Source organism: Euprymna scolopes, chromosome 39 (genome assembly GCF_053919585.1).
Source record: "Euprymna scolopes isolate OS-2025 chromosome 39, ASM5391958v1, whole genome shotgun sequence".
NCBI lineage: Eukaryota > Metazoa > Mollusca > Cephalopoda > Sepiida > Sepiolidae > Euprymna > Euprymna scolopes.
Genome location: NC_136520.1, coordinates 30,228,492 through 30,244,221, shown reverse-complemented (window position 1 = coordinate 30,244,221; position 15,730 = coordinate 30,228,492). Strand labels below are relative to the sequence as shown.

At 37.5% G+C, this 15,730-nt stretch overlaps 1 protein-coding gene across 2 annotated transcripts in view; it reads left to right on the top strand.

The window, feature by feature from the left end:
- LOC145263700 (transmembrane protein 106B-like) overlaps positions 1 to 15,730 on the top strand; it is a 123,247-nt gene that overhangs the window by 81,369 nt on the left and 26,148 nt on the right. For both annotated transcript variants that reach the window (XM_080120649.1, XM_080120650.1), the window contains exon 3: positions 3,448 to 3,511. In XM_080120649.1, coding sequence (XP_079976775.1) covers positions 3,448 to 3,511 — 64 coding nt within the window. The remainder of the gene's footprint in view (positions 1 to 3,447; positions 3,512 to 15,730) is intronic.

Genomic DNA, 15,730 nt, shown 5'->3' with positions numbered 1-15,730 from the left:
TTTATCTTTGCAACATTTTTTTAACAGATTCAGTGTTTTATATAAAAGAGCATTTTCACCTAAATGCTAGTTGGAATAATTTTCCCTTTACTAATGTGATGACCCTAGATGAGAAGCAGCATATATATTTTATAAATATAACTATCCACAGATATGTTCACAACTCAATAGCATGGCTGAACTTAGCGAGATTCAAATCTAAGCTACACTGCCATATATATATATATATATATATATATATATATATATGTAAACTTTAAGTATTTACTTCAAAAGTGCTCAATAGGTAGGTAGAGCTAGTTAGTAAGTTATAAAATATATATGGCGATTAAGCTACACTGAATATTCCGCGTTTCATCCACTCTAGGACTCCTCAGGCTTATGCGCGAAAACAACAGACAACCACAAAATTCGCGCATAAGCCTGAGGAGTCCTAGAGTGGATGAAACGCGGAATATTCAGTGTAGCTTAATCGCCATATATATTTTATAACTTACTATATATATATATATATATATATATATATATATATATATATATTAGTTCAGTAAGAGTGAAAACAGGCAAATGTTAAATTATTTAAAAATTTATTATATTTTCCAAAAGTGCAACAAAGCAGATTATACATCCATAAGTGTCTTTTTTTAAATCTAGATTTTTCAAGGAAAACAATTTCTTTCTTTTTTCTTGGAATTATATAATCTGGTAAGATTCTATCAGACTTTTGATACATTATATTTTCATATGAAAAAGATTTTGGATTTTTTTACAAGAATATTTTTAACTTTATATACTTTTTAACTTTATATACTTTTTAACTTTATATTCTTTTTTTTTTTACCTTTATAAACTTTATATTATAAACTTCATAAACAACTATTATATTATATAACAACAAATTATAATGTGTAACTCTATAAACTGAAGCCAAAGTTTTTATTATAAAAGAACTGATTTCCTTTTTTGATGAGAAGAAATTTTTGGCCGTTTTCCGGCATGTTTTAAGCCTCCCCACCGCCCGCCTTCTTGTGGAATGGTAGTTAATAGTCAGATAACCAAAACTATTACGCATATCCTCGTGTGTCTAGATTGTTTTTTTTTTCTAGTTTATATCTTTCATTGTTTCTCTCTTTTAACCAATTCTGGCATGTTCCATTCATCACAATGACAACTGCATATGTGGTATATACATATCATCACATACGTTTATTTTTACTAGTAGTTCTAATACCCTTTATCAAATATATTCATGACCTTCAATATGTTTGTTTTTATGCCCTCTTTCAGGCGCCTTCATCACCCTATCCACACACACCCTGCTCTTTGCTCTTTGTGTGCTCTATACCTCCTTTCTGAGCATCTTTGTATCCAAATTGTCCCCTCCTCCTTGTGCAACTTTGTAGGTAAATGGCACCTTTCTAGGTGTCTTTGTAACTGAATGGCCACCTTCTAGACATTTTTGTGGCCAAATGACCAAGTTCCCGATTTCTTTGTGACTTTCCAGATTTGTTCATGTGTTAGCATTCAACCTAACATTCTAAAGAATCATATATACACACACATTCAAGCACGTCTGATTTAACACGACAGTTGGTTTTTCCCGATTTTTCTGGATATCTTTTCCATTCGCCGAGCGGTTTTTTTAACTTCTGCTAGCATGTTGTATAAAATGGTGTCCAAAAGTTGTTCAGCCATATTCTTCTCAAGCGCTTTCTATCGGTAGTTGCAGGAAGACTAACAACAAGATGTCTATTCACATTACATTTGAACTTCTACATGTCAGTAAAGTTCGGAAAACATAAACCCAGAAGGGAGTTCTAGAGTCTAGCAGTTCTGGGGAAGAAACTATTAGAGTAGAAGGCCTTCTTACATCATCTATCAGACTTCTGATAGGGATCTCTACTGTGTAGGGGTGGAACTTGACTGCTTGTCGGGAGTATTTATGTCGAGGGGGTACAAGGGCTTGTAGTTCATCAGAGCATCCACCATTAAAATACTTGTAAAAGGGATGCAACATTTCATCAATGGAATAGTGGTTGAAGCTGGGATGACAATTCAGGACCTATCAGGTTGGCGACTCTTTTTAACCCTGTCCAAGAGCGAGAAACTAGTAACAGGTGTACCAGTCCAAATGTGACAACAATACTCCATACATGGGCAAATGGTGGCTTGTAGAGGTACAGAATACTTTCAGGCATAATTAACTTTCTAGCATGATAAAGAGAAGCCACCTTCCTCGCAGCGGCCCTGGCAATGCTCTCAATGTACTTGTTCCAACTCATGTTCCCTATGAACGTTAGGCCGAGGAGTTTGAAAGAAGTACTTTCAGGTAATGTATCTTTAGCCATAGCTGTTGGTGGTTGAGAAGGTTTCTTATAATTATTGAAGGAGACAAGCTTAGTCTTGGCAGCATTGAATATGACCATCCATTTTTGTCCCCATTCCACTACAAATTGAAGGTCTTCCTCTAGCGTTTCTGACATTTCCATTTGTTTTCCTTTTGTGCCTGTTATAAAGTGTGGTGTCATCAGCAAATATACCCGTCTCAGAAACAATTTTATCAGGGAGGTAATTTATGAAAATTAGGAATAAGGTCCAAGGATAGACCCCTGAGGTTCACCCGTATTTATATCATATTGTTTAGATGTATAACTGTTGAAGACAACCTGGATTCTTCTCACTTATATATATGATACTAGCAGGAAGACCCAGGATTGAATGAGGATCAACGAATGTTCCACATTCAATATCGGTAAAATTGTTGTCAAAATCGGTAAAATTACCCATTTTTCAATCAGATCGTTTTATTGCTTGCTCAGGTTGAGGACCCACTATGGTGCACTGGGAGGGAATTTCACATGCCCTTCCGCAGTAACTTAGTCAATAATAGATTGTAGTTTACATTGCACTGTAGAGAACTTACTGTTGATTTTATAAAATTATTTTTATATAATGGCTTTGATTAAAATTCAAAATTGAGTATCATGGTTCAAGTCTATTCTGAACAGAAACATTCATTTCAAACGCACCCCTATCTTATGAAAGATCTATTATTGATTTTATGTGCCAGGCCTTTCTACTTGTGCAGCAATAAAACTTCTCAAATGAACTTGTGGTGTTAGGCTTTATAAGATGTTAACTTTGTTCCTAATCAAACTGTTCCTTCTTTGAATTTTTCAATTATTGATTGACGCTATTCGATACTTATCAGAGGCATTCCAATACAAAGCTTATCTAAAAGCGCTCCCAGACACAAAGTATATTTGTGTGAAATTTCATAAAATTTAGCTCAGCTGTTTCCGAGTCCATAGCGAATGAACATGCTTTTGAGATATATATATATATATATATATATATATATATATATATATATAAGAGGGAGAGATGTAAACTATTTTTAATTAATTGACATTCACAAAAAAATGATAACTCTATTATATTTTACAGATGATGCTGAACAACTAGTGGCTCTCATCCCCGTTGGTGATAAACGATTAAAACCACGTCGGACGTAAGTTGTGTTTTTGTTATATTTCTGTCACACGCAGCTTGTCGGAACTCATTTATGGAGTTGAAAATATTTTAACAAAAGTGAAAAACGCAAAAGACGTCGAAAGAAATTTGTGAACAAAATATTTTGTCATTGTTTATCGAAAAACTTTCTCGTAGATGAAATTTTAATTATAAATTACAAAAAACTGGATACCTATCTCATGACTGGTAAAATGAATTCCCCAAACAGAACCTCCAAACAATATTATTCAGAAAATTAACGTCTATGCTGATGATACCACTAATTATTCTGGTATTTCTTATTGCCTATCTCTGTTGAGCTTAGTGTTAATTTGCGAGTAACTGGATGGTGTCTTCTTATTCTCTTTTCCTATTGGTGTTGATGTTCCTTGGGACTCTATTCTGTGCTCAACACTGTTTCTTCTCTCTACTGGTGCTACCAGATCAGGCTGTCTGAAGATATTGGCTTCCCGAGACGAAATGCACCTAACATTGATGCTTTTTGTTTTTCTGCTTCCTTTTGCAAAAATTAATTATGTTCTGCAAAACCAAAAACAGCAACCCATCTTTCCCTCCTTTTCCTTCTTCCTATTTCCCTTTTCTCTTTCTATCTCTCCCACTTCCTGTCTGGTTTCCTAACTTAAAATTTACCAAACATAAATACTGTAACCCTTTTCCCTCTCTCATTGCAAAACTCATTCATGCTCTGCAGGGCAGGGAACAAAAACGATAAAATCCACTATAAAACAACCAAACCAAACACTACAAACTATTGATTGAAGAGACAAAGAGCTTGAAAAATAAAAACCTTCTACAAAACAAATGGATGCAACTTGAATACTATTTCCAAAATAACTGGATTCGGCATTAAATAACCTGAAAGGGTTTTTTTTTTTTTTTTTTTTTTTTTTTTACATAGGCATCACCACATTATCAAGGCCCAGAGGCCACTCAAGGATAAGGGTTAAAGAGTGTACAGTAGATATTGGACAATATAGTAATCATTAGTAATGAAAATTTGGTAAATTTGATAACTTATATCGAACAGCTCATCAAGAACTTATTTATTTTAGACTTGAACACAACCATATTGTAGTCAGCCGGAAAGCAGGAAATCGGAAGACAATTCCACAGGCGTGCAGTTCTAAGAAAGAAGCTTTGTTCATGGAATCTACGTTTAGGTTTAGGCACAGATAAAGAGTGGGGGGAATTATTGATAGTGTTTACAGCTAGACGAGTGTTTCTTGTGAAAGTTTGGCGAGGGGGGACCATAGATTGAAGCTCAGTCGAACACTTTCCATGAAAATAACGATACATCAGAGACAAACTCGCAACATCTCTTCTGTGAGATAGAGGTTGCAAGGAGGAGAAAAGGACATCTCCTACGAGGCTACGAAGTCTATTTTGAACTCTATCAAGGCAGGACAAGTCCTTTCTAGCAGCTCCTGCCCAGATGTGGCAACAGTATTCCATCCTTGGACGTACCTGGCTCTTATATAGATAGAGAATAGCATCAGCAGTGAGATATCTACCGGATCAATAGAAAGATCCTACCATTTTTCCAGCGGCCTTGGCAACAGATTTGATGTACGTGTTCCATTTAAGATCAGGAGTAATGGTCAAGCTTGATATGCCGTAAAACAAAACAACCAAATCTTCTATATATAGCTGATCTTCCCGAGTATATTATTCAGATTTATGCTAATGATACCACTCTGTACAAATGTTGTTTCCTATCCATATTCCTGGGATCAGTTGAAATATGGAGTTGATATGATATGAAGTTAATCTGGATTCGGTTCTGGATTGAGGTATGAGATATAAGTATGTTTTACTTAATCCTGATAAGACTTTGGTTGTGTCGTTCATTTGTAGGTGTGTCCCTTTTCTTCCTGAGATTCTCTTCTAATCTTGATGAAAAATCAACTTTGAAACTTCTTGGTCTTTCTTTCTCACCAAATCATTCTTGGAGTCCATATATTAGATTCATTGCTATTTCTGCTTATCTCTGCGTTGTTTCCAGTCTTCTAGCACTTCTCCTTACTATTGGACTCCAGCAGTGCCGATTCAAGAGGTGTGGTTGGGGATTGGCAACCCTTGCTTCACAATTACTCACGCAGCTGTCCTCATGAGGAGTATATATTGTCGCTTGATGCTGAATGGATGCATCTCTCTATTGCTCTAAACATTTTTCTCACGTGTGAGATTATTCTCTATTTCTGCAAATCTATTATCAAACCACGTATGGAGTACTGTTGTCATATTTGAGCTGATGATTTCTGAATGTTCTTGATAAGATGCAGAAACGTAGCTGTAATTTGATTGGCTCCACACTTTCCTCTTCTCTGTAATCTTTCTCACAGACGTAATATGGCATGTGTTCTTCAGAATTGTTTGATCTATTACCCGTTTCCATTTTTCCAGCTTGTTGGTCTAGTGATCTCCATCGATTCGCTGTTTTGATACCTATTTGTAATGCAGCTTCTTTTTTTTTTTTACGGGAGGGTCCCACTTATCAAGGCCCGAAGGCCACTCAGGGATAAAGGTTATTGCGTGTACAGTAATCAATGAGATAGTATTGGAGATTTGATAGAATGTCTTACTTAAGGGGGCGGTTTGTCAGGAATTTGTTTATGTTGGATTTGAAGACATCCAAGTTGTAGTCAGGTGGGAAACAGGCGAACGGAAGAGAGTTCCTTCTTATTCCAATAGCTACATTTCAAGAACTGCTGGCTACTTGAACTCTTTCTGCTGACTGTTTTCCTCCTACTTACAGCTTTAGTATTTTCAAGGCTCTGCTCTTGTGAAGACATTAACTCTAAAACTTCTTGGTTTTTCTTTCTCAAATCTTTCTTGAAGTTCATATATTAGATCCATTGCCTTTTCTGCTTCTCTTAAAGTCATTTTTTTTCTATTGCTCTAAATACTTTTTCACACCTGAAAGTCTCTATAAATCTACTATCAGACCAGGTATTGGATAAACCAAATCGAAAATCCAATAAATTAATTTCCACATCATCTAATCCCACGTGTATTTAGGTTAACTTTACCTTCACTAGTACTTGTATTCTTATATAATGACCGTACTATGATCACATGGATATGCACTTCCAAGCAAATGCAATGCCTCCATTCAGCATCAAGTGAAAATATATACTCCCTGTGAGGATAGCTGCATGAGTAATTGTGAGGCAAAGGTTGCCAATCTCCAACCACACCTCTTGAATCAGCACTGCTTGGTTGGTTGGTTGGTTGTTTTTGTTTTACGGCATATCAACCCTTTTCGGGTTATTTAATGCAGAATCCAAAGATTTTGAAGAAAAATTTTTTAATAGAATATATTTGTTGTTTTTAAGTCGGTTTCTATTTAACCCATAGTTGGGACCCTAACAGTCAGAGTGAACCTGGGAGAAATGGTAATTAAAGGGTGGCTCCATACTCCCCAAAGGCCGCAAGCTGGGGCCTCACCACTGGATATAGTTTAAGGTCATATCCAGGACCCGGCACTGCTTGAGTCCAATAGCAAGGAGAAGTGCTAGATAACTGGAAACCATGCAGAGATAACCAGAGAGCACATACAGCACCTTGCATTTCCAAATGGTTACCCATTTTAGTACTGGCCAGGTTCAATGTTGCTTAACTTTGTTAATCTAACGGGAACTGGTGTGTCAATGTGATTATGTTGTATTTGTGCCTTATCAAAAAGTTGGTATTAGTGAGATTATGTACTCAACATTTCAAGTTATTTGGCCATGTACAGCATACAATGTCTCGCATCAACTCTATAACAACTGGATATCCCGGACACTGAGGAGTGTAGTAGACCGAAAAAGATCTGGCTTGGGTGCGTAAGAAGTGATTTCACTGCAGCATTATTGATATCAACGATTTGGATTGGGTCAAATAGAGAGCAGGCATGAGATGTTGCCAGGTTCGGACATTTTTGAGATGAGGATGAATAATTTGTATTACAAGGTGCCTTCAATAAGTTTCCAGACTATTTTGTACAGGCATTTAAAATTGTCATGAACTCTTGAAGATTCAGTATGTTATTGCTGGACATCCTATGAAATAACTAACTAATTTTTTAGGATTTCAAGTTCAATGAACATCTACAGCAGGAATTGTAATACACCCTACTAAAGCCTGATTGTCGCAGCTGGTGAATTTCAAAAATGCAATCTGGATGTGAGGACACATTAGAAAAACGATATGCAATAAAATTCTGTTTTAAACGTGGAAAAAAAAATGCCACAGAAACGTATGGAATGCTTCAGACTGTTTTTGGACCATTTTGCATGAATCGAGCATCAGTTTTTCGAGTAGCAAAAGAGATTCAAGGAAAGCAGGGGGTTTGTGAGAGATGTGGGAGGAGTAAGGAAATAAGAACACCAGAGTTGATTGGCCAAATAAAGAATTTCATGAATAAGGACTGTGGTGTGTCCACAGAGACAATAAGAGCACAGTTTGATGTCAGTGTGGGAACCGTAACACAACTATTTGTGAGGAACTGAAGATGCGAAAGATTTGCGTGAAGTTTGTCCCAAGGATGCTCAGAGAAGATCAGATTATTTGACCAAGATGAGCATCAAGACAATACCTCACCCTCCCTATAGTCCAGACCTTACTCCCTCTGACTTTTGGTTGCTTCCTAAGTTCATGAAAAATCTTAGAGGTTGTCGTTATAAGACGATTGAGGAGATAAGAAACTGTGACGAGGGTCATTGACACACTCACATGAGGACTTCCATGGAGACTTCCAGAAGTTGTTGGAATCGTACAACAAGTGCATTGCAGACGGAAGAGATTACTTCAAAGTGGACACTAAGTTTCATGTGTCTACTATCAATAAAATTGCCCATACAACAAAAATCTGGAAACTTATTGGAGACCCCTCGTATTTGGATTCTTCATACTATTGTTCTTATCTTGGATGTTATTTTCACCTGTAATCTGACCTCTGACAAGTGTATCTTTTCAAACCAGGCAATATTTTATGCTTGTTCTCCATATAAGGTAAAAAGATTGTGCTTATTATAGCATCCAACTTAACTGATTGGTTAACTGTACATTACCTTCTAAGAAATTCCAACAGAAACTGAACAGCCATAGTATACCACTCGCTGTGTTTCCACCATTGCTTATAGAAACTACTTCAGTTGCTTTAAATATAGTAGATGTTTTGAAACTAAAGTTGCTTTTAACATTGCTAGCAATCACTGTAAAAGGATAAAAAATTCAAGAGTCATATATTCAATCATTTAAGTCCAAAGTACAAGAGTAGAGGCTTGGCTCCCATGAATTTTGGTAAATAAAATCTTTAACAGATGTGCATCCGCTATCATGACCATCATCAATGAGCCTGAGGTGATTTCGTCAGCATCTGATAAAGCGAAACTCTTTGCCAAGAACTTTGCATTAAACTCAACCCTCTGCGATCAGGTCCACCTACCTCCCGAATTTCCTCCCAAAACTGAGCAACATCCACATATCTGTTCATGATATTGACACGCTCATCAAGAACCAAATACTAACTAACAAATAGAAACTATTCCTAACAATATTCCAGTTATAATACTCAAGAAGCTGCAGTTGGAACTAACACCCATTCTTGCAAAGCTGTTCAATCGGCACCTAAAGGAGAAATGCTTTCCAACACCTTGGAAAACCTCATTAAAAGTTAACAATACTGGAGATCCGTCTTCTGCATCTGAATTAGTCTTCTGTGTCCTGAGTAATTTGCTTAAATCTGTGTTAAATAGAAAAATTGTCAACCACCTCAGCGACAAGCAATATGGTTTCCATCTGATAAGATCTACAGCTGCTGTACTGACTGTAATCTCACATAGAATCAGTGAAATTATCAATGTGGGGGCGGGGTCTCTCTAGAGCTGACTTGAAATGCAAAACTTATATCAAATCAGTTGCCAAAGTTGTTAGAAAAATGGTTGCATCATTCTACTGCTCCAGAAGGTATTTCACTCCTGAAACAACCCTTCTACTCATGTAAGAGCCAAATACACCCTAAAATGGAGTACTGTTCCCACATCTGAGGAGGAACTGCTCATAGCACTCTATTCTGCCTTGACAGTTTTAAAACTGGCTTTGTAATCTAGTAGGTGATCCACTTTTCTTCTCCAAACCTCTTTCCCACAGAATAGATGTTGTGAGCCTGGCTCTGCTCTGTCATTATTTTCATAGCAGGTGTTCGTTTGAACCTCGGTCTGTGGTCCCCCCTGCCAAATATTCACAAAAAAGCATTTGTTTAGTTTCAACAACTATCAACAATTTCTTCACTCTCTATCCATTCCTTTCTTTTTAAAGACAATTTCCATGAACAAAGTTTCTGTTCCACTAGTCTGTTTTCCAGCTGACTACAACATGGTCGTCTTCAAGTTCAATGTATACAAGTTCTTGTTGAGTTGACCCTTTAGCAGTCAAATTCTACCCAATTTTCTCCACTAATGATCACTATGCTGTTATCTCAGTAACCACCGTATACTCATTAACCCGTATCCTCGAGTGACCTTCTGGCCTTGATAAGTGGTGACTCCCTTTTAAATAAGAAAAAGAAATGTTTTTCTCAATGCCTAGTATATCAAGGCATGTTATTGAGTTTTATGCAAGCAGTGGCAAGCTGTACATCCCCAAATCACCTGTGATGCCAAGCATGTAAGGCATCCATAATTCCACTAATACCACGTTCCTGTTTTAAATTCTGTACATACTTCTGAGTTCAATATAAATATTCCAGAGTTCGACAAAATGAACTAGAAGAAAGTTCAGAGGTTACATTGCGAGAATAACATCTAAGGTTAAAACAGCAATCTGAATAATGAATATAATAAATCCGTTGCGTGATGTTGCCCACCCTGGAATCCAAAACACATTAAATACCAACACATGCTGCTGCTGATCTCGAGTAATATATGTATTTCCAGTGGTTAGGCCCAGCTTGCAGGCTTTGGGGAGTGTGGAGCCACCCTTTAATTGCCATTGCTCCCAGGTCCACTCTGACCCAGAGTGGTAGTACCTGTTAAGGTCCCAACTATAGGTTAAATAGAAACTGACTTGAAAACAACAAATATATTCTATTAAAAAATTTTTCTTCAAAAATCTTTGGATTCGACATTAAATAACCTGAAAAGGGTTGATATGCCGTAAAACAAAAACAACCATGGTATATGTATTTACATTTACAATTCTGAATTCTGCCTAATCCTATTTTCATATTAAACTAACTGATATCTAATGATTGCACCTTGTGTGAATATGTGCATGTCCATTGATAAATGCTTGGACCTAGAAAGAGGCCTGTGCAGATAGCTGAAGATATCTCCAGCCAGTCAAACCACCTAAGAGATATTTTCGTTACTTAAAAAAAAAAAAGTAAGTGAGCTCCAATCTATGGTCCTCGTTTGCCAAACATTCACGAGAAACACTCATCTAGCTGAAACCACTATCAATAATTTTCTCCACTCATTATCTGTGCCTAAACTGAAACGTAGATTTCATGAACAAAGATTCTTTCTTATAACTGCACACCTGTAGAACCGTTTGCCTGCTTTCCAGCTGACTACAATATGGTTGTCTTCAAGTCCAACGTAAACAAGTTCTTGATGAGCTGTTTCCCTTAAGTAATCCAATTTACCAAATTTACACTACTAATGATTACTATGATATTGTCCCATTGACTACTGTACACTCTTTAACCATTATTCTCGAGTGGCCTCTGGGCCTTGATGTGGTGATTCCTATAAAAAAAAAGTTAAGTGCCTCATTTAAGGGAAGAGTTCCACTGGGATTGCTTTTGTGAGAGAGAGACAATGTTTGGAGACCTATTGGATCTTAGTTCCAGTGAAAGTTACCTCTGGGTGGCTGGACAATGACCACCAACAAAGGGTCAGAGCCAACCCAGGGTGAAGAGATCCCAGGAAAATAGAAAGAGAAGCGGTTAACATAAGCCACACCCCTCCCCCCTGGCTTACCCATAGAACAGAAAAAGTGGGCAGTTTATACTGGTGAGAACCACCGGGGCAAGTTGTGCAAGTGAGCCTCTCTGCCCGTTTAATGAGTGCTTTGGTTAGTAGATGTAGAAGGGATGCAATATCAGTGTCTGTTGACATGGTGAAACCTGGGCAAATGTAGATTTGAGAAAAAGAGGGATAAAGACCTGAGTAGAAGTGAGTTTAGTTTAGATGTCAATTTCTAAAATCGCCTTCTAATTCCGTTATTCTTTCTCTCTCTCTCTCATTCTCTCTCTCTGTCTGTCTCCCTCTCTCTCATTCTCTCTGTCTGTCTCCCTCTCTCTCATTCTCTCTGTCTGTCTCCCTCTCTCTCATTCTCTCTGTCTGTCTCCCTCTCTCTCATTCTCTCTGTCTGTCTCCCTCTCTCTCATTCTCTCTGTCTGTCTCCCTCTCTCTCATTCTCTCTGTCTGTCTCCCTCTCTCTCATTCTCTCCGTCTCTCTCCCTCTCTCTCATTCTCTCTCCCTCTCTCTCATTCTCTCTCCCTCTCTCTCATTCTCTCTCCCTCATTCTCTCTCCCTCTCTCTCATTCTCTCTCTCTCATTCTCTCCCTCTCTCTCATTCTCTCCCTCTCTCTCATTCTCTCCCTCTCTCTCATTCTCTCTGTCTCTGTCTCTCTCATTCTCTCTGTCTCTGTCTCTCTCATTCTCTCTGTCTCTGTCTCTCTCATTCTCTCTGTCTCTGTCTCTCTCATTCTCTCTGTCTCTCTCTCATTCTCTCTGTCTCTCTCTCATTCTCTCTGTCTCTGTCTCTCTCATTCTCTCTGTCTCTGTCTCTCTCATTCTCTCTGTCTCTGTCTCTCTAATTCTCTCTGTCTCTCTAATTCTCTCTGTCTCTCTAATTCTCTCTGTCTCTCTAATTCTCTCTGTCTCTCTAATTCTCTCTGTCTCTCTAATTCTCTCTGTCTCTCTCATTCTCTCTGTCTCTGTCTCTCTCTCTCTCGTTCTCTCTGTCTGTCTCTCTCTCTCTCGTTCTCTCTGTCTGTCTCTCTCTCTTGTTCTCTCTGTCTGTCTCTCTCTCTTGTTCTCTCTGTCTGTCTCTCTCTCTTGTTCTCTCTGTCTGTCTCTCTCTCTTGTTCTCTCTGTCTGTCTCTCTCTCTCTCGTTCTCTCTGTCTGTCTCTCTCTCTCTCGTTCTCTCTGTCTGTCTCTCTCTCTCTCGTTCTCTCTGTCTGTCTCTCTCTCTCTCGTTCTCTCTGTCTGTCTCTCTCTCTCTCGTTCTCTCTGTCTGTCTCTCTCTCTCGTTCTCTCTGTCTGTCTCTCTCTCTCATACTCTCTGTCTGTCTCTCTCTCTCTCATACTCTCTGTCTGTCTCTCTCTCTCTCATACTCTCTGTCTGTCTCTCTCTCTCATACTCTCTGTCTGTCTCTCTCTCTCATACTCTCTGTCTGTCTCTCTCTCTCATACTCTCTGTCTGTCTCTCTCTCATACTCTCTGTCTGTCTCTCTCTCTCTCATTCTCTCTGTCTGTCTCTCTCTCTCTCATTCTCTCTGTCTGTCTCTCTCTCTCTCTCATTCTCTCTCTGTCTCTCTCTCATTCTCTTTCTGTCTCTCTCTACATCTCTCTCTCTGTCTCTCTCTACATCTCTCTCTCTCTGTCTCTCTCTCTATCTCTCTCTGTCTCTCTCTCTATCTCTCTCTGTCTCTCTCTCTATCTCTCTCTGTCTCTCTATCTATCTCTGTCTCTCTATCTCTCTCTGATTGTCTCTCTCTCGCTGTCTCATTCTCTCATTCTCTCATACTCTCATTCTCTCATACTCTCATTCTCTCATACTCTCATTCTCTCATACTCTCATTCTCTCTGTCTCTCATTCTCTCTGTCTCTCATTCTCTCTGTCTCTCATTCTCTCTGTCTCTCATTCTCTCTGTCTCTCATTCTCTCTGTCTCTCATTCTCTCCGTCTCTCATTCTCTCTCATTGTCTCTGTCTCTCTCTCTCTCATTCTCTCTGTCTCTCTCTCTCTCTGTCTCATTCTTTCTCTCTCATTCTCTCTCTTATTCTCTCTCTCTCTCTCTCATTCTCTGTCTGTCTGTCTGTCTCTCTCTCTCTCTCAACATGTAAAACGGATGTTTAAACTGAATATGATGATGAAAGAATGGATGAGAGTTCTTGGGTTAGATGTAGAACAGTTGAAGCAACAGGGTCAGTTGACAAAGGAAGACCAAGAAAAGCATAGAAGGATGTGATAAAGATAAATAAAGATCAGACTGGAGATGATTTTCGGAGTCAATTTCTAAAAATCCCCCAACGCATACACCTGGGTATTTTTCAGTGGAGACAACAAAATGAAAAAGTGGTAAAAAAAACAAAAAATATATATAACGATTAAATTTTACTTGGATAATTTTTTTTTTTTTGTGGTTTGACTTATTTTAACGCGTTTATTTATTTCGAAATACAAGTAGTGTTGACTGCTTAAATTATAACGAGAACAAAATGGCTAATAGGGAATCTCGATGATCTCTCAAAAAGTTGAAAATGAAACAACACACCCAATAAATGTCATGTAAAACGGATGTTTTAAACTGAATATTATTTTAATCGGATAATTTAAACAAAAAACAAAACAGCTGATTTATAAAATATCAACTTGATAATCGGATTATTTCTGTCACTCTTGGAATACAGCTGTAGAAAAATTCAGGTGATAAAATGTTGGATTATTTCAGATGTCAGCTTAAATAGAATGAAATAAGAATAATTTCTTTTGTTTGAAGTAAAACTTATCTACACAAGAAAAAATATAAACTTTTTTTTCTTATTAATTTAATCCCACAAAGGAAAAAGATGAAGGTCATTGATATCCTGATATTATTTTCCTGAAAAAATAAATTCCAGAGGGAAGATGAAAATCTGCAAATGATAATGCGATATTGTATATGAAAACAAAAATTATTTAACAGGTTTTTTTATACTTATATTCAACTTCGCCAGACAGGAATGCAATAAAAACAAAATGTCAATACCTGTCAACACAAAAGGGGGGGGGGGCACACGCACACACGCACACACACACACACACACACGTGTCACTCATTCAGATCAGGTTTGATAATTATTTGAATCAGGAAATCTAAAATTACTCTTTTTGCTTGCTACACTCTTTCTCACATTCTTTCATTTTCTTTTGTTTCTTTCTCTCTCAAACTCCTTCTCCTTCCCTCTCTCTTTCTCCTTCTTTTATTCTCTCTATCTCTCTCATTGTCTGTCTGTCTGTCTGTCTCTTTCGTTCTCATTCTCTGTCTGTCTCTTTCCCTGTCTGTCTGTTTCTTATTCTGCCTCTCTATCTCCCTCACTTCTTCTCTGTCTGTCTGTCTCTCTCATTTTCTTTCTCTTTCTCTGTCAGTCTCTCTCTCTCTCGCATTCTTTGTCTCTCTCATTTGGCAGTTGTCTGTCAGTGTCTGTACGTCCAGCTAAAAATAAAAACTGCACAAGAAACACCCACAAAGCTATGTTCTTTTATACCATTACCTTGGACAAAATATAAGTGCTATTTTTATTTAAGTATTCATTCATTTTCTGCGGGGGGGGGGGGGGCAAGAGAAACCGGAAGGCATGTTCAACATTGAGAACGATATTTTTTTGTCAATGAAAACATTTGTTAATCTTATCATATAGTAATTAGTCCAGACTTTTTTCCCTAGATACAAGTGCCTTGAGAGAGAAAGAGGTGGGGGATAAATAGTTTTAAAAGAAAAATGTTGCATAGACTTTAATTTTTCTATTTTGTTGTACATGCTCCCAGGCAATACCAGATGATCATGCTAATTCGCACTAAAACACCATTTTACTTTAAATCATATCAAACTTTTTTTTTTTTTTTTTGCTTGAAAATAAAACTAGATCTTGATCTTTGTTAATAAATCCATCAGATTTTATAGTTGATGAAATTAATACAATTTACATATTTATTAATGGAACAACCCCTCCCATGTATAAATGAACTAGCAGTAAGACCTGATGTTACTTGGGATTTAATGAGGATTACTACTATGTATCGTTTCACTATGATCATAACATCATATTACTTTCTTTATTTGTACTGTCCCTTTTCCCCCATTAATATAGTCGAAAGAAGCTGAAATGTTGGAAAAACTGAATTAGTGTCTCATACATACGTTTTGAATTTCATTTTAATCAGATATATATGTTTGAAGTTTTAAGCAGGGTTCAGTCTCTATTGTGCACGTAGATA